The 27,500-nt window shown below is 44.5% G+C and overlaps 1 protein-coding gene across 3 annotated transcripts in view; it reads right to left on the bottom strand.

Moving 5' to 3' along the window:
• Positions 1-27,500, bottom strand: part of LOC123499517 — a 418,310-nt gene that overhangs the window by 328,083 nt on the left and 62,727 nt on the right. The window contains exon 1 of one of the 3 annotated variants that reach the window (XM_045247575.1): positions 3,653-3,814. The exons of 1 other annotated variant lie outside the window; for it this stretch is intronic. In XM_045247575.1, coding sequence (XP_045103510.1) covers positions 3,653-3,682 — 30 coding nt within the window. In that variant the 5' untranslated portion in view covers positions 3,683-3,814. Of the gene's footprint in view, positions 1-3,652; positions 3,815-27,500 lie in introns of those variants that run through there. One more of the 3 variants, XM_045247576.1, reaches the window with a different exon arrangement.

The raw sequence follows: 27,500 nt of genomic DNA, 5'->3' as shown, positions 1-27,500 counted from the left end.
GAACACAAAAAAAGCGGCTATGCTAAACATGAACCTGAATAATATAAAAGCCGTAAAAAAAATAATAAATAAAATCATGTTGAGAGCGAGTACTCCCAATAAAACGTCTCTAAAGTCTCGAGATGAACGCAAATTACACAGCACTATAATGGACACAAAAAGTGACTCTCTATTACAAGATGAACTCAAACACGCAAACATTTAATAAGACTTAGGGGTGCACGAGTGAGTGTAGCGGTGCGTGGCGAGGCGTGGCAGCCCTTTGGGACGCCCCGCGCACACCTGCCCCAGCTGCTGAGGTGGCTGGGAATGAGAATGGGAATGGCACGCCAGGAATGCACAGGTGTGTTTGGGGGAGGCGAGGGCGCGTGAGGCTTAGCTACGGAGACGCAGCTTGGTGTTGTGAAGTGTGAGAAGAGAAAACAACAGCAGGAGGAGGAGGAGGAGGAGGAGGAGGAGGAGAAGGATAAATATACCATGGAAACTATTACAGTGAAGAAACAAGACGGGGAGGAGGAGGAATTCACGGGATAAACCTCCATTCAGTACCATAAGATCCATCCATTACTACATATGAGACACTGAAGACAGAAAACACAAACCAGACACGAATATATCAGGATAAATTACGCTACAGTACAGTACATCCTCTTCAATTAAAGAACAGAGGCGTTGGATTATATATATGTATACTGCACCTCTCTTCCATTATACTACAGTTACCCTCCAATACTGCTGCTTAGTGGTGTGATATGAAAGTTAGCATAGTATAGAGATCTGTTTGAAATTCCTAGTAATGAGAGGAATTGGCTCCTGGCGATAAGTGGCAACCATTTTGTATCACACCCTCTCTCTCTCTCCCTCTCCCCTCCGCCGCTTTCTCTCCCCCACACGCGCGACGCCACGGGTAGCAGATGGCGCGTGAGGGAGTAGAGGGGACGGCCAGGGGAGGGGAAAGGAATTTGGGAACAGCTGCCACGGCTTGGAATGGGAATCTTTGGAATGCGGCGAGACAATGGTGGGAGTGGGAACGTCTGGTTGTCACCTGCTGTGTTTTAACTTTTAACCCTCGTCACCCTCCTCTTCCTCCTCCCCTCCTCCTCCTCCTCTTCCTCCTCCTCTTGTCCCTAATCCCTTAACTAGCTTCTCTCTAACACACTTTTTTTGGCATTTTATTTTTTGTTTCTTAGGTTCAATGGTTTTCCTTTTCAATCACCTTGTTTCTAAATAGTCATTGCTTTATTCGAGGCTTTCAAAGTATTATCATCAGTGCCTTACATGCCCTTCTCTTGTTTTCGCCTTTACTTCCTTATCTTTTTTAGTGGTTTTCCTCTCCTTTTTTCTCCTTTTTTTTCTTTGTAATAATATTTACTGCCTAACACAGGTTGAGAAAGTACTGGAACGTATTTTTACTTTTAATTTTGGGATTGACTAGACGATTTTATTGACATTAGGTAGGGTCTATGGAGGTCAAAGGATTAATGGCTAGAATCTTCACTATTTTAATCCACCACATGAGTTTCTGAAGCTGTATAAAATCGCCAGATAGTAATAAGATGAATATGAAAACATGTCCTATTAGTGAAGGGATTAGTGAAGCCTTTTATATCTCCCAGTACATTATTCTTTACTAAGTCATCGGATTTATTTTCACACAGACAAATCGAGACGGTTCATTCATACCGTTGTTTATCTAATTGTTGTTATTTGTATCTCCTGGCTTGGTTCTCCTATCTCGCTTCTTGACAGCTAATCACGACGCTATCACTAGCCTGCCTGTGAGGAGAGACGTGGTGTCCGATTGTCGGCGGGTCAAGGAGACTGACACCTTGCAGACTAACTGTGTTTCGTTATGACTCAAAATATTCTGACCTACGCTTTTTAGGATTCACACGTGTCGCTTCAGGAAATCCAAGTAAATATTCATACAAATAATCTGAAAAAAAAAATTGTGTTACAGATAAGTAAAACAAAAAAAATCTATATTCAAAACCTTCAGAGACTCAATATTTTACTCACACCATGTAAGCAATAATGAAAAGAGTAATGCGAGTTCTGTTTCTACTTCACTTTTCGCCAGTAGAGGGAAAAATGCTTAACCTCTTTAGTACTCGGACACATTTTTACCTTGAGATTTGTGTACGATTAGACCATTTCATTGACATTAGGAAGAGTCTATGAAGGTCAGAATATTAATGGCCACGGTCTTCACTACTACTTCAGTACTGGGACACAATTTTACCTTGAGATTTTTGCACGGTTAGACCATCTTATTGACATTAGGAAGGGTATATGAAGATCAGAAGATTAATGGCCACAGTCTTCACCATATTAATCATCCACATAAGTTTCTGAAGTTCTATAAAATCACTAAATAGTAAGAATAATGAATATGAAAACACGTTATGGTACTGAAGGGGTTAAGACAAATAAGGAATCACTAACACACCTATGCTTTGCCTCATTTTGTTTAGCACAGCAGCACTCCCTCGACAACTCGACACACTGATACCTTATCTCTGAGGACACACACGCTAGGCCAATGACACCTTGCTTCACACAGGGAGAGGCAATTTCTTAATCATTCGCCATTTTGTGCATTTTACATAATCAAACTTGCAAACCACCATTACCAAAGCTTGTCTGGGTATATGTATCTCGCAGCCCTCGCCCTTACCCTCCACCCTCACCTCTAACCCTTGCCTCACCACCTGCCCCTCATTCCCACAGTGGCGCGGGCACATTCCTAACATTCCAGCCACGTGTTACATCAGCTCGTGGCAAGGCGCGTGATGAGGTGCCGTTGCGTCCAATGTACTCCTTAAATAACGTAATTTTTTCCGGTCAAATAATTTTCAGATACTAAGAAACATGCACATTAATGGAAGTATAAAAGTTTTGTTTAATATATTCAGTAACATTTGGTTGTAGTAAACTAAAAAACGTGAGAAAACAGTGTAAATACGTTTGTTTGGTGAGAAGATAATTTCTCCACTCAACATCTTGCCGCACGCGCGCTCCCACGGCAGCTGTCGCGTGTTTACCACGAGAGGAGGGAGTGAGGGAGGAGGGGTGGAGGTGATTGCGACGTATGGCGTGTGGTGGGAAGAGAAGGGAGGTTGGGAAAGATGACGGGTTGTGGGTGGGTGGAACAACAGGCATTGTTTTAGGTTACACAATTAAGGATAATGAAATAGAATAGCGATAGAATGATTTACAGCACGTTGCAATGTAGAGTGGCGAGTGGCGACTGACTCAACTGACCAGGATGTTTTGTCGCTTCCTGTGCAAAGAGAGGAAGGAAAGGAAGCGAGGAGGAAAGGAAAAACTAAGACAAGATAACAAGTCAAATGAGTAAACAGGATGTGCGTCAGAGATATCAAATATCAATCAGCTGTTTTATTTCATATTGACGTTATGTTTTAGTGCGTACGCGTGCGGACACACACCCATACAAACACACACACACACACACACACACACACACACACACACACACACACACACACACACACACACACACACAGAGAGAGAGAGAGAGAGAGAGAGAGAGAGAGAGAGAGAGAGAGAGAGAGAGAGAGAGAGAGAGAGAGAGAGAGAGAGCACCACCACCAGAAGAACAACAGCAGCAGCAACAATTCCCACACCCCACCTGAATATTTCCAAGCGTTCCCAGTCCCATTACCACATTCCAACTCGCCGTCTGGCTTGCACGCCCCCTTCCTCCGCGTCCTTCCTTCCCCACGTGCCCCAGGTGTGTTCCCACGCGCCCAGGTGCAACGCGTGGCGCCAGACACACTCGCTCTCACGCTCCGTCTCTTTAAATTCCGAGAAATTAAGTGTTGCAGAGAGAGATTTTAGTAAAGTTTTAGCAATGAATTAAATAAGCTTTCTGTTTGGAGGAGGAGGAGGAGGAGGAGGAGGAGGAGGAGGAGGAGGAAAGGAATCAAATGTTATTCTAAAAATACTTGAGAGAGAGAGAGAGAGAGAGAGAGAGAGAGAGAGAGAGAGAGAGAGAGAGAGAGAGAGAGAGAGAGAGAGAGAGAGTTGCAACTCAGATAGTACAACGCACTTATCCCCAGGTCACTGACACTAACCATGTGATATCAGTTCTGATTCTGTAATAAGAAAAAAAGAAGTAAAACACTCAGTCAGCGAGCAAAGGTGAGAGGTCGTCATCATGTTATGTGTGGTTGTCAGACTGCTGCTCTAAGGCCTTAAGGTTGTCCTCTAAATGCCTTTCCTCTGGATAGTCTTCGGCAGCCTCCTCCTTGCCCTCGTCCTCCTTCTCCTCATCCTTGCCAAGCTCGGGAGTTCCCTCCTCCGCGGTCACGTTGTGGTAAAGTGTAATGTTGACCAGCACGCTGTGGGCGATGCCGAGGGTGTTGTTCAGAGACGAACAGTTTTCCGGGCCGATGTGTGATGGCGAGCTGACGTGGCGCTGCAGAGGGTAGGGGAAGGTGGGGAAGCTGCCCGCTAGCGGCAGCTCTGTGACCCACAGCGTGGACCGGAAGCAGGCCAGCATGAGGTGCAGGCACAGGCCGGGCGTGGTTCTGCTGCCCACGAGGACACTGGCGAAGGAAGGACGCGAGGTTGATGGGAGACGGGTGTAGCCGTGCAGTGTGAGGCCTCGCGACCAGTGCTCCACCTCAAGCCCGCCGCCCTCCATCCATGCCCTGACCTGCACGCTCTGCGCCAGGCTGCTCCAGTTCCCCGTCAGGCTGCACACTGGAGGGCGCGGGCACCTCACGGCGGGAGGCGACACGGCCTGGGTGGAAGGCAGCAGGCACGCCACCCAGAGGCAGAGCCAAGGGAATGAAGCGTCCATCGAAGAAATTGTAACATCAACTGTATATAAACACTAACGATTTGGGGCATCGAGAACTACTTAATTATGCATTCCTTCCTAGGCTGATGATTGATAGATGGTTTTGCAAAACGAAGGCACCAAATCAGATTCCGATTAGAATTATTCCATATTCATATCTCTCATATATCATCCCACAAATATAAAGAAATATTCCCACATATGTATGTGTGTGTGTGTGTGTGTGTGTGTGTGTGTGTGTGTGTGTGTGTGTGTGTGTGTGTGTGTGTGTGTGTGTGTGTGTGTGTGTGTGTGTGAGGGGGGCATGACATTCCAGAGTGTTTGCGAGGTCAGAGGGACGCGGAAAGTCTGTGAGGCGGAGGTTTCTCTCTTTATGTCTGTCTGTCAGATGCCGGAGGGGATTACTGACAGAAATTATGATTGTTGACAGGCGAGGTGGTGTGTGTGTGTGTGTGTGTGTGTGTGTGTGTGTGTGTGTGTGTGTGTGTGTGTGTGTGTGTGTGTGTGTGTGTGTGTGTGTGTGTGTTAATGGGTACGCGGTTCTTGGCAGGGCAGTCAGATGGAAAATATGTGGAGGTAAGAAGAGAAGAAAAGGAAAGAGGGAGAGGAAGGTAGGAAAAGGGAAAGGAAGGCAGGAGGAAAGTGCCTGCCTGATCTACTTATCTTTCCTTCCTTCCTCTTCTCTTCCTTCCTCCTTCCCCTTCTTCTTTTTCGCGTCCCTCTTAATGCACTTACACCAAATTTTGTGTCCATCTCCTACTTTCCCAAAACATTTTCCTCCGTTCCCAGTGCCGCATTGTCCCTCCCTCCATCCATCCATCCATCTCTCTCTCCCTTCCTCTTCTCTCCTCTCCGCCATTCTTTCCTCCAGATCTTCCCAGTGAGAAGAAATATGAGTTGTCCTAATGTACTGTTGTTATCTGTCACTCCTAATCTTGGTTTGTTCTTCTATTTCCTTTTTACGTCTCTTCTTCAATTTCCTTTCCTTCTTTTCCTTACCAAGATGAATAGGATGAATCAAGACCACATTACAGGTTCATATTCGTAAAATCTGTCATTAAATCTCAAATGAAAATGATAAAACACACACACACACACACACACACACACACACACACACACACACACACGGCCCGGTAGCTCAGTGGTTAGAGCGTTGGCTTCACAAGCCAGAGGACCGGGGTTCGATTCCCCGGCCGGGTGGAGAAATTTGAGTGTGTCTCTTTTCACGTGTATCCCCTGTTCACCTAGCAGTGAGTAGGTCGGGATGTAAATCGAGGAGTTGTGACCTTGTTGTCCCGGTGTGTGGTGTGTGCCTGATCTCAGGCCTATCCGAAGATCGGAAATAATGAGTTCTGAGCTCGTTCCGTAGGGTAACGTCTGGCTGTCTCGTCAGAGACTGCAGTAGATCAAACAGTGAATTACACACACACACACACACACACACACACACACATACACACGAACACACAAAACAAGATATCGAAGTATACTCTCTTCCTCACAAAATAAACCATTAGCATCCAAAATATAATTATATAGAAAAAAATGAAAAGCAAGGTAATCAAAATATTTCAAGACATATATCACTTCATTTTGGGTAACTCTGAGGGGACTAGCAAGTAAGTGGCCCCTTTTTTTCGATTTATTTCACCTGTGCCCAGTTTCTCTCTTCTTACATAAAAAAAAAAAAAGAAATCCCTCTCGCACTGTAGGAGAAGGCAATTCCAAGAGTGCCTGACACCGTGTACTGAGATATGGTGGTTCATCAGAGGCTGTCTTTTGGACACGCTTCACATTCCTGTCGCGAGTGGGCAAGTGCGTTGTGATGGGGATGTTGGCACTCAGAGGGACGCTGGATGACGGAAGGATGGGATGGTGGATCTGGAGGGTACAGGGGCGTGGGAGAGGGCGTGGGAGAGGTCGTTTGGGAGAGATTGTGACAACCTGCTAACAAGGCTGTGATGCATGTATAGGTTTGAGAGAGAGAGAGAGAGAGAGAGAGAGAGAGAGAGAGAGAGAGAGAGAGAGAGAGAGAGAGAGAGAGAGAGAGAGAGAGAGAGAGAGAGAGAGAGAGAGAGAGAGAGAGAGAGAGAGAGACGCACGTATTCATACATAGATACAGGAAAAAAAATGTTAAAAAAAAGGCTTGTATGTAAACAGACAAACACGAATACATAGGAAACTAAATTCCCTTTTATCACTGAACCTGAAGCAAAGGGCAAATAATCTCAATAGGAATACATGAAGACATACATGCTGTCTTAAAATCAAATGCATAAAAAATTATAGATGAATAGAAAAAAAAACTTGCACGTCCCTTATAGAAACTTTCCTATTTTAAATCCAAGAACATCAATATTAATGTAGCGTGCACAGATTGGGTCCAGCGATCATCAATATCCGCACAGGTAACACCGGTAATTCTAAGGCGGCGGCGGTAGAAAGGAGGCGACAAGGGCGAGGCAAGAGAGGGTGTTCCGGCCATCAATCAGGATAACACCTGTGGACGGAAGGTGACCAGGTGGACCGGAAGTGTGCGACGCTGCATCTTGGTTGGAAAGTAGAATATGACCGCTGTGCCCGTGTACCCGTGTGTGTGTGTGTGTGTGTGTGTGTGTGTGTGTGTGTGTGTGTGTGTGTGTGTTTGTTTGTCCGTATGTGTGTATATTTGTCTGTTTCTAGATCATTTTCATCATTCACTTAAAATTACGAAGAAAAAAAAAATCATATGAATCACTTCCACTAATCAGAAATCCCCCAAACACAATCTGAACATAAATCTAAATCAAACAACGATGCATAAAGTAAAAAAAAAGTGAAAACAAGTGAAAAGAGGCCAAGGCGAAGTTACCGCTGTATGATATCGTAAGCATGAGTAACCACTTGTTGGCTGGAAGCACTACAGGAAAAGCAGGTCTGCGCTGAAAGTTGCATTGCCCGCGGCCTCGTAATAACCAGATGGACACGTGTGGCTGTACGGAATGTGAGAGTCTGAGCTTGGGTAGTGAGTGAAGGGACGCTTTTCATACCATTGTTATGTACTATAGTGTTACTACTGTTGTCTTCTTTTTATTAGTAGGAATGGATGGCTATCAAACCGCAACACTGCATTAGGACGCCGCGGTTGTCGCCTCGTTATCGAATTACTCCGCAATCCTGTTTGGTACACATGAGAAGGACGGTTTCTGTTGTTTTACTTGCTGTTGTTGCTATCGATATCTGGGATGAATTCAAGGTAAGGCCTATAGCGCCTGTAGGCACACTTGAAGAGTATGTAGGAACCGCTGTTCAGCTTCCGCCCATTAGTGACGCAGACAATTTTAATTTCATTTATAGTGGTACCCATAGTAGAGCCCATATCAAGATGAAGTTATAGGCACACTTGATACTTTACATTTCTAAACTGCATGAGTCTATGCCGGTGTTATAACTCTCTTCGTCATTCATTCTTTCTTCACGAGCACACGTAAAAACATTCTATCCCTATGTCATCATGATGGGCAAAGGTAACATGTCCCACGTTGCACGTGTTTGTTGTTCCACTGTACATCATTCCATCAAATCGCCGTCCCTATCCGTGTATCCAGTTCCTCTATGCCCAACCTCATCATAACCTAAGTCAGTTGTCACTAGCCAGCCCACTATCCAATCGCTGTCCCTTTACATTTCGTTGCTACCCTGCTGTCTCCTTCCATGAATCCAGCGATCGTCATTCTTCTGCTGCGGCAACTGGAATTAACCAACAAATAACACCTTTTTAATTTCCCAGCCTTTCATGATAAGTGATATCCTGCATGCTAGCTATTTTTAACGGATATTTTGCATGCTAGTTATCCTCCATACTGGTTACTATCCCACCCAGCCTCCATCTGTTCCTGTCCCGTTTTCCGCAGCACCCATCCTATCGCGTTACTGTCCCTCTCCCTCCCGTCACGTCCCATCAGCCGCCAGCACGTCATCTCCGTCATCGCCGTCAGGTAATCAATGCTGTGTTTGCTTTATTTCTCAACGTCACCAATTACGGTATTATCTCTTCTCCCCGATTTCACCCCAGGTATTCCTCTTGTCATTACTCCTTGTTATTTTCCTCCTCCTTATCCTGCCTGCTATCCGGCCACTAAGAAGAGAGACAGAGTAGGGGGGGAAGGAGAAAGAGAGGGAGCCATGTCGTTGGTTGCTCCCACACCAGATCAGTCAAACATTTTTTAAGAATAATAGACACCATTTACCTGGGAAATTCTCATACTCTGTACAAACATTTCCCTTAAACAAGCAGCTCCCTTCTCCTCCCCTCCTTTCCCTCCTTCCCTTCCTGCCCTCCCCTGTCCTTCTCACCCAGCGTCCCTTCCTTTCCTCTCTTCCCTCTGGTCTTTGTCGTGTGTGTGTTTATCAGGTCGGCCAAAATAGAAGACTTACGTGACCGTTCTGTACTTAGGCCCATTTTTTTAAGGCTCTGCTTTTGAGGTGGAGGCGCGACACAATGCCACACTCGAGGGCTAGTTTTGTGCTCTCATAGCCTCACGTTCCAAGGAGCAGCAGGGGAGAGAGAGGGAGGCGCAGGAGGTTAGTATCGTCTTTGCCCTGCATGTTTCACTCGACCACAATGCAGACACTCAGCCTTGGTATGTGGAGGTCTCTTGGCCCCAGTGTTTTGCCTGTGGGGGCTCCAAAACAGGTAAAAGAAGAAGGAATGGCGGGCGAGACGGATGAAGGAGGGAGGGAGGGAGACTGACAGGGAGGGAAGGACGGTGGTGGTGGTGGTGGTGGTGGTGGTGGTGTCATGTCTTTTTTTCAATTTAGAACTCATCTTTTTACGAATGGAGGAAGATTCTCGAGCTGGGTGGCACATGATGATGCGAAAATGAAACCACTCACTGAGAACCCCGGCAGACGTGCAGCGCGAGGCCCAAGTCACTCCCTGAAGTGCACTGTGGCAGAGGTGAGCCGAGCAAAAACCAACCGTCACTAAGGAGAGAGAGAGAGAGAGAGAGAGAGAGAGAGAGAGAGAGAGAGAGAGAGAGAGAGAGAGAGATGAATTTGCTTTCCTCCAACATGAATTCTGAGCAATGAAACACAATCACCCCTTAACGCGACTCAGTACAAACACACCAGTCACTACCAGCTCTCCATATAAAGCCACTTCGATGCTTCCTCCACTAAATAAAGCATGACAAAAATAAAAAGAGAAAAAAATAGACAACACAAGAGGGAAAGATAGACATAAAGTTAGGCGTCATTAGTATCATTAACTCCTTCAGTACTGGGACGCATTTTTACCTTGAGTTTTGGGTGTGATTAGACAATTTCATTTGTACTAAGAAAGGTCTATGTAGGTCAGAAGATTAATGGACGGAGTCTTTACTATTTCAATCCCCACATAAGTTTCTGGAGCTGTATAAAATCGCCAAATAGTAATCAGAATGAATATGAAAACGCGTCATAGCACTGAAGGGGTTAACAAGCTAAAAATGACCTTCTCGTGACCTCTCTCTCTCTCTCTCTCTCTCTCTCTCTCTCTCTCTCTCTCTCTCTCTCTCTCTCTTTAGTCATTTACTCCTTTAAGAGAGAACGGGCCTCGACAAGTTTTTCTAAGAGCATAGCCAATTATCTACAACTACTGCGTAAAAAGAAAAAAAAATTGAGCAGAAGTAGCTATAAAGTTTTACAAGGCGGAAGATAACGATGCGTCTCTCTCTCTCTCTCTCTCTCTCTCTCTCTCTCTCTCTCTCACGTCTCTAACTACCCTACACTTAAAGCCGTCAGGAGTCTTCGCCTTAATGGTACAGCTGGACACACTAGTACTGAACCCCTCCCTTCAAAACCGCAAGCCAGTCTTCAGTACAGTTTTTTCCCTCCTTAACTTCCCATGTAGGCGCGGCACCGGAACCGTCCCCACCATCAACACTCACATGCAAAAAAACACGAGTTAAAATTTCTGGGTGCGGTAAATCGTATGCAGCAAAAAAGCACATACGAGAGAAGAGGGTGTTTGTGTGTGTGTTAGAATTGAAGTGTAAAAAAAAAAAATTGTACAGCGCATGTTTTGGATATTGTAAAGTAAATAAATGCACACAATTTTGAGGGAGGGGGAGCAGATTTTAATTCAGAAGTAAAAAGGAAAAAAAAAAAACTGAAATAATAACTTTACAATAAAACTACAGTGCCACGAAAATAATCCCATATAAATTACTCACCACAATCAATAAAAGAAGTGAACTACACACGACCGCGATAAAATAAACACCAATACACAATCAAGCATAAAAAATAAAAGGGAACTTAGGAACAATATAATGAAAAAAAAAATCTTGAATAATGTAATGCAATACTATAATAATGCAATTTTCGTGGTATTAATTGTGATAGCCATGTAAGGGAAAAATCAAGAAGCTTTATCTAGTGCAATTAATTAGTAAGCAGTTTTGCATAGTTTGTCTTGATATTTTTTTCTCTTTCTATTTTAATGGCAGAAGTAAAGAGGCAGTACTTTGAGATTGCACCTTTAATGGCAGTAGCAGCGAGAGAGAGAGAGAGAGAGAGAGAGAGAGAGAGAGAGAGAGAGAGAGAGAGAGAGAGAACAGAGAGAGAGAGAGAGAGAGAGAGAGAGAGAGAGAGAGAGAGAGAGAGAGAGAGAGAGAGAGAGAGAGAGAGAGAGAGAGAGAGAGAGAGAGAAGCTTCAACAGGATTCGTTAATTTCGTTATCCTTTTTATTTTCTGTGTGAGAATGCGAATACTGATAATCTTATACTTGTTTTCACTTAACTAGAGAGAGAGAGAGAGAGAGAGAGAGAGAGAGAGAGAGAGAGAGAGAACTGGAGGGAAGAGGTAGACCAGAAATCAGCCAACAAAACAATGCACCCCACACAGAAACAGAGAAAGAACCATCTGCTACCTCATATCTTTTCATTTCTTTTTGGTCCTTCTTCCCTGAAAGTGTATAGCGGCGGAATCCTGGACGATTTGTGGGACTACGTATATAAGAGGTGTCACATGCAGTGGTCCCGATCAGTCACACCCTCCTCGGACAATTACTGCACATTTTTCATCCACCTTTCTCATCACCACCACCGTTCCGTCTGTTAAAATACTACTGCTTTTTCTACTCTCTCTTTCTTTCTCTCTCTCTCTCTCTCTTGCAGTGATATAATGCTGATTTGCTACGATCCTTCTATTTTTCAGCTTAATAAAGTTAGGGAATCGAAATTCTTTAAGAGGAACATTAGTTAGAAAAGAGGAGAAATGGAGGAGAAAGAGGAGGAGGAGGAGGAGGAGGAGGAGGAGGAGGAAGAGGAGGAGAAGGAGGAGGAGGAGGAGGAAGAGAAGGAAAAAAAAAGAAACTCATCATTAACATATTATCTAATTGAACTGAAAATATTAAGGACTCTTTCGAACACATCTCTATATATGGATCTCTCTCTCTCTCTCTCTCTCTCTCTCTCTCTCTCTCTCTCTCTCTCTCTCTCTCTCTCTCTCTCTCTCTCTCTCTCTCTCTCTCTCTCTCTCTCTCTCTCTCTCATGAGGTAAGTAGACCAGAATAATAATGGCGCATCGTAAACCACACACACACACACACACACACACACACACACACACACACACACACACACACACTAATACATAAGTTAACAGCTGTAAAATTAAGTCGACATTCCTGCTGCTCACACTTCCAGCCATTGTAGGAGACTCGTTCTTAGGAGAGGCAAAAACAGGTGAACAGAACATTTACTGGTCCATACTTGGTTGCCTTACCTTGTATCCCTGTCTGCAATGCTCTGTCTCTCTCTCTCTCTCTCTCTCTCTCTCTCTCTCTCTCTCTCTCTGCACGGGAATTTCTTTTTCGTTTTAGATATTCTTTTTGTTTTCTTCGTAAATGTCTATAATTCTCTCTCTCTCTCTCTCTCTCTCTCTCTCTCTCTCTCTCTCTCTCTCTCTCTCTCTCTCTCTCTCTCTCTCTCTCTCTCTCTCTCTCTCTCTCTCTCTCTCTCTCTCTCTCTCTTTGTAAGGAAATTTGTTTTTTCCCTTAAATTTTTCTCTCGTCTTCGTGTGTGTCTATAATTCTCTCTCTCTCTCTCTGTCTCTCTCTCTCTCTCTCTCTCTCTCTCTCTCTCTCTCTCTCTCTCTCTCTCTCTCTCTCTCTCTCTCTCTCTCTCTCTCTCTCTCTCTCTAAGCTGGATGAGGAACAGATCGGGTTATACGCAACGACCTTGTCTGGTTTCGTTACGCTACTGGTTGGCGATCACTTATATGGAAAGAAAAAGAAGAAAAATAAAGGCTAAGAAGACAATATATCATGATCTCTGAATTAGCTCCTACTCTCTCTCTCTCTCTCTCTCTCTCTCTCTCTCTCTCTCTCTCTCTCTCTCTCTGACACAGGGATTCTTCATTTGGGTAACGCCACATGAAATTACGAAGAGAATTGGTGCTCTTAAAAAATTTCAAACCACTTTTTTTCCTTTCTCTCTCTCTCTCTCTCTCTCTCTCTCTCTCTCTCTCTCTCTCTCTCTCTCTCTCTCTCTCTCTCTCTCTCTCTCTCTCTCTCCTCATGGCGTCTTGAAATTGCGTTCATTCTTTCATCGGAGTCTTTTAACAAGCTTGAGGGAACTCGTAATGGTCAAAGGTTGAGAATTTTCGTAAAATTTTCATGAGGATTCCAGGCGCATTAAGTTTTATCCACGGCACTCAATGTTCCTTTTTTTATATTTTGCGGAATTCGACCCAAGTTTTCTTATACACAAGTGGCTAACCTCGATTCTCATGTCAAATTACCACTGTCGCGCACCAGAGTGGGAACCGAATGCCACATGTGATGGGAGAAATACCTCATTGATGAAGAAATGCAATCCAATCCCCCATAGAAGTACACTCGTCCGTGCCTGAAGACCTTAATGGCATAAACGGAACACGGAGATCCCGCCACAGGGCATCTGATCCCACACCCAGTCACTATATGGGTTCTGATCACCCTTTTGGACACGGCCACTGAGACTCCTTTGTTTCACTGACCCCCCCTCACCACTACTCATGCCCTCGCCACCCCTCCACCCCACGTATCACTTCCCCTCTGCCACGGTGATACATGTGGGAACTAATAAGTACAGGCTGCGTTTCGTATCACGTGTCCCCGTCCCTGTGTGAGATATGGAGGGCAGGAGGGAGGGAAGGGAGGGAAGGAGGGAGGGAGGGAAGGGAGGCAGGGTTGTGTAAGTGGTATCCTTTACCTGGTTAAGTGGAAGGGGTGGAGCAGGAGGGATATTCGTAACAGAATGGAGAGGAGAGAAGGAAAGAGGATAGCGGTAAGTAAGGGTCATATGGGGAGTAATTGTTATTGTTATCTGCCTTCTCTTTCTCCTCCTCCTCCTCCTCCTCGTTTTTCTCCCTTCGTGTTTCTTCGATCCATCCTTCTGCTCGTTTCCTATACAGAATATCATGACAGTAGTAGTAGTAGTAGTAGTAGTAGTAGTAGTAGTAGTAGTAGTAGTAGTAGTAGTAGTAGTGGTGGTAGTAGTAGTGGTGGTAGTAGTAGTAGTAGTAGTAGTAGTAGTAGTAGTAGTAGTAGTAGTAGTAGTAGTAGTAGTAGTAGTAGTAGTAGTAGTAGTAGTAGTAGTAGTAGTAGTAGTAATAGTACTAGTAGTAGCAGCAGCAGTGGTAGTAACATCAGTACTAACAACACCGTGGCAGTAGGAACATATACAGAGCAACAATGTACGATAACATTAACAAATTTAGACCTATTCATTATTTTTACCACCATAATTATTACCTAAACTAATAAAGGAAGATAATACTCAGCCTATCTTGACTAACACTGTGACCACAACGCCATATGTCTCCTTCTCCTTCCCTTCCCTCCTCCTTGGTTCTTCCTGCAGGAGGGAAGATGAGGAGGAGGAGGAGGAGGAGGGAGGAAAAGGAGGGCGACTCTTCTCACCCCTCTTCCCCCAGGTAAACACCCCCCTTGACCACTGTAATTAACACCGCACACCTGAGTAATTATGATCTCCTGGAGCAGGTTAGAAGGGAGGAAAGAGAAAGAGGGAGATAAGAAGAGGAGGAAGAGCACCAAAAATTGAGAACAGAACGAAAAGACGAGAATGGAGAAAGAGGAAAAGGAAAGAGAGGTAAAATAAGCATAACTCAAAGAAATGTGCGAACAGAAGGAGAGAAAGGGTGTAGAGGAGAAAGGAAGCAAAGAAACAGAGAAATGGAAAGTGAAATGTGAAGAGCAAGAAGAGAGAGAAGGAGAAAATGAGGCAAAAAAGTAAGTTGTCTAATAGAGAAGAAATTACTGTATAGATCGATTTCCTCTTCATCCTTCCATGCATGTATGTTGTAAAAACCTGAAACTAAGGATGAGAGAGAGAGAGAGAGAGAGAGAGAGAGAGAGAGAGAGAGAGAGAGAGAGAGAGAGAGAGAGAGAGAGAGAGAGAGAGAGAGAGAGAGAGAGAGAGAGAGAGAGAGAGAGAGAGAGAGAGAGAGAGAGAGAGAGAGAGAGAGAGAGAGAGAGAGAGAGAGAGAGAGAGAGAGAGAGAGAGAGAGAGAGAGAGAGAGAGAGAGAGAGAGAGAGAGAGAGAGAGAGAGAGAGAGAGAGAGAGAGAGAGAGAGAGAGAGAGAGAGATGACGCAACAGGTGTGCAAATGACAAGCCCTACAAAAACAGGTGACAGGTTTGGAAGACACGAAGCGACAGGTGTTGGGGTGACAGATAATTAGCAAGGAATTGGGTGTCATTTGCTTTCTCTCTCTCTCTCTCTCTCTCTCTCTCTCTCTCTCTCTCTCTCTCTCTCTCTCGCCCTAGGGAGAACGGAAACTTTGGTAATTAACTGTAATTACCAACTTATTGATATGTGGCAATTTTCGCTTCCTTCGAGATATTTCTAATTCATTCAATTATAAGTAATTCGAGTAATTACAACGTACATATCGCACACAACACATGAAAACGATTCCACCACCACCACCATCACTACCACCACCACCACCACCACTATTACCACCACTACCATCACCGCCGCCGATAATGATAATGCTTTTGTTGTTGTTACTACTGCTACTACTGATATTATTGCTAGAATTACCATTATCACAACCACTACCACGATCATAAAGCAACAGCACCATATTGCCTTGACTATCATAACACGACAAAAGCAGTAACTACTACTACTACTACTACTGTCACTACTACTACTACTACTTCTACTCCTGTTACTGCCACTACTACTACTACTACTACTACTACTACTACTACTACTACCAGCACATAACACCACCCATCTTCAATAATAAGATGGCTCCCCCAACACACAAAAAGACAAACCATGAAATTTCCTCCAATCAAACTTTCTCTTGTCTCTCATTCCTGCAGCATCAGAACACCGTCCCTCACCTGACATCCCTTACGATCTCATTACATTCCAATCCTATAACTCAACAACTCATCAGCATCAGATTCCCCTCCATTGAATTTTATTATCTCTTTTATTTTGCTCCTGTGAATCTCCTTACCAGTTTTTTTTTTTTTTCTCCCCTAGCACTCTCACCTATCTCTTCTCAGGTCCATCCCGTCTCTACCCTCCCCTCACGGCCACCTGTCAGCTAATTCAAGGTGTAACACTTCACGCACCTCTTCCGGCGGACCACACAGAGAGCCAGGTGCCTCCTCCTCCTCCTCCTCCTCCTCCTCCTCCTCCTCCTTCTCCTCCTCAACACCCTTTCCAAACTCTTTCCCAGATGCCTCCCTTATCCCCCCTCTCATCTCTGTCCCTTCTTTCTTCTCTCTTCTTCCTCCCAGCGCCCTCTCCCCTTTTGTTTTCTCCTCTCCCTCCCTTCTCTCTTCTCCCCTTCAATCAACAGGTGAAGGATATACAGGTGACAGCTGACGGTGACCTATGAGAAGGTAAGATATACTGCACCACCTCCCCTTCTCATTCTCCCTGTCCCTCTCCCTCCCTCTCTCTCTCTCTCTCTTGGTGTGTATGTATAGGAGACACCGCGGCGGGACACAAGGATCGGCCGATATCAATCACAAGGTATCAGTGACCGAGGACCGATACCGCCACCCCGAGACACTGGAGCAGGAACAGTGAAACCCCTCAGGAATGTTAGCTCTCTCTCTCTCTCTCTCTCTCTCTCTCTCTCTCTCTCTCTCTCTCTCTCTCTCTCTCTCTCTCTCTCTCTCTCTCTCTCTCTCTCTCTCTCTCTCTCTCTCTCTCTCTCTCTCTCTCTCTCTCTCTCTCTCTCTCTCTCTCTCTCTCTCAAATGGTTTATATAGCCTTATATAATCACAAGGTAGAAGTGTATAGACATAGTGAAATTTCTTGGCTGGGCCCATTAAATATGTTATTTTTGACAGGCCATTAGTAAATTTCCTAGTTGAACTCTCTCTCTCTCTCTCTCTCTCTCTCTCTCTCTCTCTCTCTCTCTCTCTCTCTCTCTCTCTCTCTCTCTCTCTCTCTCTCTCTCTCTCTCTCTCTCTCTCTCTCTCTCTCTCTCTCTCTCTCTCTAAGCCACTGTTGTCCAATCACTTATGAAAAATTGGAAAGACAGTTTATCATGATTGATCTGTCTGGCCTCTTATTTGTGGCTTTCTACTTGCATGTATCCCCTACCCTTCTCCCTCTCCCTCTCTCTCTCTCTCTCTCTCTCTCTCTCTCTCTCTCTCTCTAGCTGAGGGATAAAATCATAAACAAGTCCTCCAATGATCCGTGATGAGAAAGAGATGATGAATAGGAGGAGGAGGAGGAGGAGGAGGAGGAGGAGGAGGAAGAGGAGGAGGGATAGAGGGAAAGATGAAAGACGAGAAGGAATATGTGTCAAGGTAAGTTATCTTTTGATCACGTCATCAATATACCCAGTGATTACGTGGATGGCTGACTGGTTGGCTGGTTGGCTGGCTGGAGGGGCGTCACCTGCGTGCTAGTGACACCCTAACCACAGCCTCCGCCCTGGACCACCCACACCACTCACCTCCTTGTCACCTGTACTCCTCCTCCTTCTCCTCCTTCCCCTCCTTCAGGTAAATAATACACCGACCCCTCCCTCTTTCCCACGGTCATGTATACCGAAGGTGTGTAATTAGTGATATCAATGTGTATACTTAGTGTGGTTTATTCCGTCGTAACTTCTGAAAGGTGTCGAGAAAGGGTTACAATGGGGAATATGTTAGTGTGGACACAATTAATAGGGTTGAATAGTGTGTGGGTGGGGGAAGTGTGATGAATTTTGTGTGTGTAGAGAGTGGTTTTTAGTGTATTTCGTCGTAATTTCCGAAAGGTGTCGAGAAAGGGTTACAATGAGGGAATATGTTAGTGTGGACACAATTAATAGGGTTGAATAGTGTGTGGGTGGGTAAAGTGTGATGAATTTTGTGTGTGTAGAGAGTGGTTTTAGTGATTTTAGTGGTTTTGGTGGTGGTGGTGATGTCTTATAACTTTAAAGGAATATTTCTGGTGTTTTGTGTTTATTGCGTCTTGGTTTGCTTACATTTTATCTAAAGAAGATTATACAGCTCAATTTTAGGTAAGATTTACACGAATAGGAGAGAGAGAGAGAGAGAGAGAGAGAGAGCACTACTGAGGGGACAGGTGGCGAAGACGTAACATAAGGAGTCACTTTCATAGGCTGTGAGAGATGACATGAGACGCCTGGGACATCCTGCATAGGCCTACGTGTGTGGCGTAAGGGGAGAAGGGGGGAGGGGGGGAGACACACGCCTTTAGGACTCCCATATTTTATTCCTCTTTTTCATTATTCTATTCATTTTTTTTCTTTCTTCAGTTTTTATTCCGTAAGTTTGCATTTAAGTTGTTGATTCTTATTCCTCTCTACTCTCTCTCTCTCTCTCTCTCTCTCTCTCTCTCTCTCTCTCTCTCTCTAAAACACACACACTTCATTATCTCAACATGGAAGAAATACTAGAATCAGACGGAGATAAATATAGACTATTACCTCTTTCATTAGTTTTCCTGTCCCTTCCTCTCATGTCTCCCCACCACCACCACCACCACCACCACCACCATCCCTCCCTAAGCCACCATATGAGAGAAAGGGCCTCCTGTTTCCCCTATACTCCTATTTCCACTAATTTCCTTCCCCCAATTGAGGCCAAACTGCGAGGGCCATCTGGGATCACACGGCCGTTGTCTGGTGGAGGAAGAAAAGGAGTAAAAAAAAGATGAAGAGAAGATGAGTGGAAATTTGAGAGGTTGTGGAGGGACTGTAAAGGATGATAGGAGTTGTTTGATGTTGTATACGTGACACGAAACACACACACACACACACACACACACACACACACACACACACACACACACACACACACACACACACACACACACATATTATCGGTTTACATCAATGAGGATAAAATTATATACCAGTTCTCTCTCTCTCTCTCTCTCTCTCTCTCTCTCTCTCTCTCTCTCTCTCTCTCTCTCTCTCTCTCTCTCTCTTATAAACATAGGTATTTATTTCCTGTCTATAGAACCAGATGTCAAAAAAAAAAATACCTGTGTGTGTGTGTGTGTGTGTGTGTGATTGGCTGGTTGGCACGTCTCCCTCGTTTACCTGGTCTGCTGATTGGCCGTCACGTTCTCTCCCAATTAGAGCCCACCTGTGTGTCCCGTGTGAGTGTTTCCGACTGGCTCTGGTTGTCTGTCTATCTGTATGTCTGTCTTTCTGGCTACCTGATGGCCAGCTGACACCGTTACGCCTCGTTAGCCTGATTATTATTTTTGTTGGTATTACTATTATTATTATTATTATTATTATTATTATTATTATTATTATTATTATTATTATTGTTGCTGCTGCTGCTGCTGCTTCTGTATTTCTTGTTGTTCTTAGTGGTGGAGTCATTGAAAAAGTGGTGGTGAATATTGTAGTAGTAGTGGTAGTAGTTTTAGTAGTAGCAGTAGCAGTAGTAGTAGTAGTAGTAGTAGTAGTAGTAGTAGTAGTAGTAGTAGTAGTAGTGGTAGTAGTAGTAGTAGTAGTAGTAGTAGTAGTAGTAGTAGTAGTAGTAGTAGTAGTAGTAGTAGTAGTAGTAGTAATAGTAGTAACAACAACATTGATATCAAACTTATTACACTGATTTTATTTTTTATTGTATTTTTCATTATTTGTAAGGATTATCGAAGTGTCATTATCACTACCACCACCACCACCTAAACCACCACTACGTCCTCCTCCTCCTCCTCCTCCTCCTCCTCCTCCTCCTCTTCCTCGGTTCTGCTTGATTGCATTTATTTCATTAAGTTTCCTTGTGTCATCATTAGTTGCGCCTGATTTTACATGTGATGTGGCGCGCCTGTGGTCATGTCCTGCCAGGTGCCTCACGCCTTCCCTCATTGCTGTAACCCCGCCGCCTCTGATGAGAACCTGGCATCTCGCTAAAGCGCTAGAATCGAGAGAGAGAGAGAGAGAGAGAGAGAGAGAGAGAGAGAGAGAGAGAGAGAGAGAGAGAGAGAGAGAGAGAGAGAGAGAGAGAGAGAGAGAGAGAGAGAGCAAAACCTACACGTGGTTCTAGTTTACGTTCTCTCCCACTACATATTACCTAACTGAACCTTTACAACCATCCTCTCTCTCTCTCTCTCTCTCTCTCTCTCTCTCTCTCTCTCTCTCTCTCTCTCTCTCTCTCTCTCTCTCTCTCTCTCTCTCTCTCTCTCTCTCTCTCTCTCTCTCTCAGCGGCAGCATCTCGCAGGAGCTCCACTCAAAGCGCATCGGCTAATTTGCATAATTGCTTCATGTAATTAGCAATCACGTGGCCAGTGTGGATTGCCCTCCTCGCCTAAGCACCGGATGACTTAATGACCTCAATTAGCGACCGGTTTCTCCTTCCCTCCCTCCCTCTTCCTCCTTCTCCTCCTCTTCCTCATCCTTCCCTCTCTCCTCCAGGAACAATGACTCCCTTCAGGATATTCTGTGGGTGATTAAGATCTATCAGAGCCGGAGTTGGACGTGGGTTTGGTATATACACAAGGTTTGGTTTGGCCTGAATGCAGCTGTGTGTGTGTGTGTGTGTGTGTGTGTGTGTGTGTGTGTGTGTGTGAGGAGGGTGGGGACTTCTTTCTGTCTCTGTTTGTCTCCCTCCTTCATATCATATCATCTCTCTCTCTCTCTCTCTCTCTCTCTCTCTCTCTCTCTCTCTCTCTCTCTCTCTCTCTCTCTCCATCATCACCATCCCAAGAGAGAGAGAGAGAGAGAGAGAGAGAGAGAGAGAGAGAGAGAGAGAGAGAGAGAGAGAGAGAGAGAGAGAGAGAGAGAGAGAGAGAGAGAGAGAGAGAGAGAGAGAGAGAGAGAGAGAGAGAGAGAGAGAGAGAGAGAGAGAGAGAGAGAGAGAGAGAGAGAGAGAGAGAGAGAGAGAGACTTACACATACTTGTAGATGTATAGACAGACAGAAGAATTAAAAGTAGAACATAAAACAGGAGGAGGAGGAGGAGGAGGAGGAGGAGGAGGAGGAGGAGGAGGAGGAGGAGGAGGAGGAGGAGGAGGAGGAGGAGGAGGAAGAGGAGGAGGAGATTAGTAACTGGATGGACAAGGGCTATTTGTTCTCCTTAATTAATCTTGTATTACTAATTAGAAGACAATATGTTGGTAGAGTCAAGATGGCGGGTTACTCAGAGTCACTCACTGGGGACTCACTTCTCACATGGGGCGCACTAAACTCTTTGTTCTGCTTAGTTAACTGGTTTGTCCTGCCGCCTGTCCCTTCCGTCCACCTGACCAACCAACCTTGTCTGTCTGTCATTCTTTTATAACATCTGCCTATCTCGGATCACCTTCCCGTGAGCTGCTTTAAGCCCTTCAGTACTGGGACATGGTTTTACCTTGAGTTTTATGTAAGATTAGATAATTTTATTGACATTAGGAAGGGTCTATGGAGGTCAAAAGATTAAAGGCTACAGCATTCACAATTTTAATCCTCCCCACCACGTAAGTTTCTGAAGCTGTATAAATCCCCAAATAGGAAGCAAAATTAATATGAAAACGCGTCATGGTACTGAAGGAGTTAAACAATGTATTTCCTAAGCTTCAATTCACTGTTTCTTTCTCCCTGTGAACCAGTCAGTCAGGTTTGACTTCAAATTTCCATCTTTATCTTCAAATTGTAATTCGGTTTAATCATTACATTATACATAAAAAGAAAACACACAAAAAAGCAAGTTTATGTCGTTATCTCAGTAAATTTCTCCCTTTCTCGACTCATCTACCGCCATCTTCTGTGTAGACGAAGGAGGCGGCGTGACGTGACCAAGGCTGCTTAATCTTTATCAAACCTCCCTGGACGTGACGGAATGGGGAGGGGATGGGAGAAGGGAGGGTGGCAGGAGAGACGGGGCGTGATGTGAGGCGGAGCAAAGAGCAGGTTAGGTACGAAGCGTGACGGGAGAGAAGGATAAGAAAAGATGAGAGGCAACTGAAGGGCGGGGACAGAGCAGAGAGGGGCGTGGCGGAGTAGCTGAAGTGGGATACAGGAGGGACCAGGAGGAGGGCGCTGCGGGACCAGGCGGGACAGAAGCAGCACAGGTGGGGCGGGGCGGGGCAGCACACACCTGTCCGCGGTCACGAAGGTCAAACCAAAATGATCGTGTGTAATAATCTGACAGGCCATTACGGAGACTAAATAATTATTAAATCTTGAGTTCTTCTCCACCAGCCAACTGTCGCCCGGCCTCCTTCCGCTCAAACCACCACCACCACCATCACCACCACCACCGACTGTTGTTTTTGTTATTGTTATTGATGTTGTTGTTGTTGATAATGATGTTATTGTTTTCTTATCCGATTTCTACGTTCTCTTATACGTCTTATCTCTTCCACATCATTATCATTCATTCTATCATTCAATTTTCACACCCTTCACTCTTCATACTCTTAGGCTCCCTCATTTATCACCATTTAACCCCTTCAGTAGCATGACACATTTTCATATTCATTCTGCTTACAATTTAGTGATTTTATACAGCTTCAGAAACTCATGTGGGGGATTAGAATACTGAAGACTATGGCTTTTAATCACCTGACCTCCACAGACCCTTCGTAATGTCAACTAAATGGTCTAATCGTACACAAATCTCACGGTAAAAAAAAAAAAAAAAAAAAAAGTCGCAGTATTGAAGGAATTAAAATGCCTGTATCTTTCACTTTACCCTCTAGAGTTTCATCTTTTCGAGGGAGTTTCAGTGTCTATTCTTACTGCTTTCTATCTACTCCTCCTTTGCACTCGCTCTCCAAACCTGCCTGTCATGGTGGAGATGTTATTACTGCAGTTTTCTTTATTACTCTTTTCTTCTCCCACTGGTTATTTCCTTGAGGTCAGCGGCAATGTGTTTAGGATGTGGTTTTACCTAATAGCTACTGCTGGTGTTTATGATGGCGTGCAGTGATTCGCGTGATTCTTGTGTTACTTCACTCTTATTAAGTCAAGTTATGTGGTTATCTTCGCTCTTGCTATTACTACCACCACCACCACCACCACCACCACCACCACCACCACCACCACCACCACCAGAAGCAGCAAGTACCAGAAAAGAACATCTCGGAGAATAATCAACAGTAGCAGAAACAGAAACAGGATAATGAGAAGGAGGAGGAGGAGGAGGAGGAGGAGGAGGAGGAGGAGGAGGAGGAGGAGGAGGAGGAGGAGGAGGAGGAGGAGGAGGAGGAGGAGGAAAAAGAAGAGGAAAAAGAAGTGGAAAAAGAAGAAGAAGAAGAAGAAGAAGAAGAAGAAGAAGAAGAAGAAGAAGAAGAAGAAGAAGAAGAAGAAGAAGAAGAAGAAGAAGAAGAAGAAGAAGAAGAAGAAGAAGAAGAAGAAGAAGAAGAAGAAGAGGAGGAAGAGGAGGAGGAGAAGGAGGAGGAGGAGAAGCACAAAGAAGCAGAAGGAAGAAGCCAGAGAAGGAAGAAGAAAAAAAGAGGATAAAGAAGGAGGAGGAGAAGGAGGAGGAGAAGGAGGAGGAGGAGGAGGAGGAGGAGGAGGAGGAGGACAACAGGTGTGGAGTAATGAGTGAGGGTCGTGAAGCTTTTGCGGTGAGGTGCCCCATGACCTCTCTGGTTGTCCCGCTCCAGGAGGGTCCTCGGGGTGCGCTGGTGGTGGTGGTGGTGGTGGTGGTGGGTGTGTTTTGGGTTGCGGTGGTGGTGGTGGTGGAACTGATGTTGAGAAAAATATAAAATAATAAAATATATATAAAATAATAAAATAATAATGGTAATAGTAGTAGAAGTAGTAGTAGTAGTAGTAGTAGTAGTAGTAGTAGTAGTAGTAGTAGTAGTAGTAGTAGTAGTAGTAGTAGCAGTAGCAGTAGTAGCAGTAGTAGTAGGTAGTAGTAGTAGTAGTAGTAGTAGTAGTGATAGTAGTAGTAGCAGAAGTAGTAGTAGTAGTAGTAGTAGTAGTAGGTAGTAGTAGTAGTGAGTGAGTAGAGAGAGAGAGAGAGAGAGAGAGAGAGAGAGAGAGAGAGAGAGAGAGAGAGAGAGAGAGAGAGAGAGAGAGAGAGAGAGAGAGAGAGAGAGAGAGAGAGAGAGAGAGAGAGGTGCAGATGGGTGGTTTGGTTGTGAAGATAAAGCAGTTTTGCCTTATAAGGATTAAAACATTAGCTACTATCTTATACTTTTATTGCTCTCTTCCTTTACTTGGCTTCTCCTTCCTCCACTCCTCTTACTCTCCACAGCTAGTTTCTTCCATTACTATCTCATCTCCTCTCCTCTCCTCTCCTCTCCTCTCTCCTCTCTTCTTCCCATCGTTTTCTCATTTCTTTTTCTTTTCTTTCCTTCCTTGCTTTCATTTCTTCTTCATTCCTTCCATTCTAATACAAATTTCTTTCTCTTCTATCCTTCCTCCAACTTCTAACTTGATTTTCTTTCTTTCCTTCTTCTCCTTTACATTTACAACCCACTTTCATTCCTTTTCTTCTGATTTTTCTTCTTTCATTTGTAACTAATTTGCCCTTCCTTCACTCCTTACAGTTTTACACCCATCCATCTATCAATTACTATCAGTTGCTACCTGCTCCTATTCATTCCTCATTCTCTCCTATCAAAAACTCCGAAATCAGTCAGTTTTTCACTCCACTTCTTCCTTATCTCATCCCACTGACATCTTTCACTACTTCGAAGCTTTAAATTTCTTTCTTCCTTATCTTCCCCACGTCTTTATCCTTCCCATATACCTGCCCTTCCTTCCCCCTTTTTTTCTGTCCTTCCCTTTCTTCTTACCATTCCTACTCTATCTCCCTCTCGCTAACTCCCTCCCAGACGTCCTCGGTCCTCCTCTGCCAGCAGTAGCAGAACATGACACCCAGACACGCACGCGGCACTTTTCTCACACCTGGCGGCCGCTTCGACAGGTGGTGATGGGCTTAATTAGATGACTGGTGACGTAAGGCGTTTCTCTTTGTCTTTGTCTGTATCTTGGTCTATGTGTGTGTGTGTGTGTGTGTGTGTGTGTGTGTGTGTGTGTGTGTGTGTGTGTGTGTGTGTGTGTGTGTGTGTGTGTGTGTGTGTGTGTGTGTGTGTGTGTGTGTGTGTGTGTGTGTGTGTGTGTGTGTGTGTGTGACGTGGGGGGAAAGAGCTTCTTCTCCCACTGACGAGGCACAGTCAATGGCGGTCGAGGAGGAAATTAAGTGTGCACATGACGCGCTTCTTGGTGGGCCGAGGTAGCAGGCAGCAGACAGCAGGTGCGCCGAGTGACACACTGTTACTTGCGTGTCAGCCACAGTTTAATGGCTGCAGGATTTTGCTACACAGAGCACGTAAACTTCTGAGTAGGATGAATTCTATCTCCAAGTGTGTCCATCTAGTTTTGAGTGGTGATAAGAATGAAAAGTAGGTCATGGAAATTAGTCGAGTTTGAGGCAACATTCTTGACTGATTGGCTGCCACTCAGACCAATCAAGAGGAAGAGTGGTCTCATAACTCAAACCTGAGACATCCTGCCGGACACACACCGCACTGATCGCCATATATTGAGCCCATCGAGTCGTGCTGCCTTATTTGTCTCCTCCAATTAAAGAAACAGAAAGAGGTGCATAAAGGCGAGGGAGAGAGATGAGGAGCCATAGCAAGCAATTAGATGCTCCGGGAACAAGATGCGTTGGAAGGCTCAATGGCTGAAGGGTAGTATTATTGTTTTTCGTTAGTCAGCATCGCGTTACCTTGTCTAGAATAAAAAAAAAAAAAAAAAAAAAAAAAAATATATATATATATATATATATATATATATATATATATATATATATATATATATATATATATATATATATATATATATATCGTAGAGATGTAAAGTTTAGTATACGTGGTTCAAATTTCTGAGGATGGTGTTTATCAGTTGGGTCAGGAGGTTACTACACATCACTCAGCACCAATTACAATATAAGTCTGCCTTCATTTCAGTCACACAGTATATCAAAGCAGTGTAGTAAAATCAAAACAGTTTAGTAAGGTCTTGGTGTGTTACGGTTTGAAATCCTTTGAGTTACATTTCACTTCTGTCTCTTAATCTCTCTCTCTTTCTCTCTGGTCAGTATTCAGGTGACAAAGCAGTGCAGTAAAATCAAAACAGTTTAGTAAGGACGTGGTGTACTACAGTTTGAAATCCTTTGAATTACGTTTTTCTTCTTTCTTTTAATCTCTCTCTCTGGTTTGTATTCAGAAACGCTTTGCTCTCACCACGACTATTTTCCAAGGCCACAGAGATGATCAGCGAGGTTTTAAAGTGCGTTTCTCCAGTTAATAGTGTAGAAATCTTGTCACTCTGCCTCTAGAACCGTAAAACATCATAAAACAACTCGTGTAAATTAAATAAAGCCTTTTGAAATAATGGAGGTGAAGCGCAGACGTGTTGTGAGAATACCAGTCTGTCTCGTCATCGTCGTGCCCGTCCTTGCCGCCGCCACCACCGCCGCCACCACCACAGCGGCGGCGGCAGGTAATTACACGTCCTCCCGGTAAATGTGATATAAAGGGTCATTAATAGTCCTAATTGTCGATGTTATTACAGCCTCAGCCCAGACACAGCGATGTCCATTACTACACGTCCCCTAGACCTACCACACACACTCTCTCTCTCTCTCTCTCTCTCTCTCTCTCTCTCTCTCTCTCTCTCTCTCTCTCTGTTTGTGATTATTTTATGTTCATTTCTTGATATATCTTTTTTCTTTCCTCCTCCTCCTTTTCCTCCTCCTTCTCCTCCTCCTCCTCCTCCTCCTCCTCCTCCTCCTCCTCCTCCTCCTCCTCCTCCTTCTCCTGCTCCTGCTACTCCTCCTCCTCTTCCTCCTCCTCTTCCAGCACACCTGTCTCATCTCACCTTTCCTTATTTCTCTTTTATCAGTCATCTCCTTTCTATATCTCCGCCAGAATCACCCCTTTACTCCCTTTTCCTTTTCTTATCCCCTCCTCTTTCCTTCTCCTTCTCCTTCTCCTCCTCCTAATAACCGATGCCTGTCCTTATATCACTTAATCACCACTAACAGGGCTACCACCAACACCACCACCACTAACACTAACACTAACACTAACACTGACATTAATAAGAACAAAAATTAAATAAGAAGTTTGTAAATTGGTGAGGTGGTGACGAGACTATACGGGAGGAAGAGCTGGGAAGATAATTATAATCCTACACTTCTTCACCTCCTCTTCCTCTTCCTCCTCCTCCTCCTCCTCCTTCAAGCCTTC

The sequence above is a fragment of the Portunus trituberculatus genome, chromosome 50 (assembly GCF_017591435.1).
Source record: "Portunus trituberculatus isolate SZX2019 chromosome 50, ASM1759143v1, whole genome shotgun sequence".
Taxonomy (NCBI): Eukaryota; Metazoa; Arthropoda; class Malacostraca; order Decapoda; family Portunidae; genus Portunus; species Portunus trituberculatus.
This window is presented reverse-complemented; position numbering and strand designations above follow the sequence as displayed.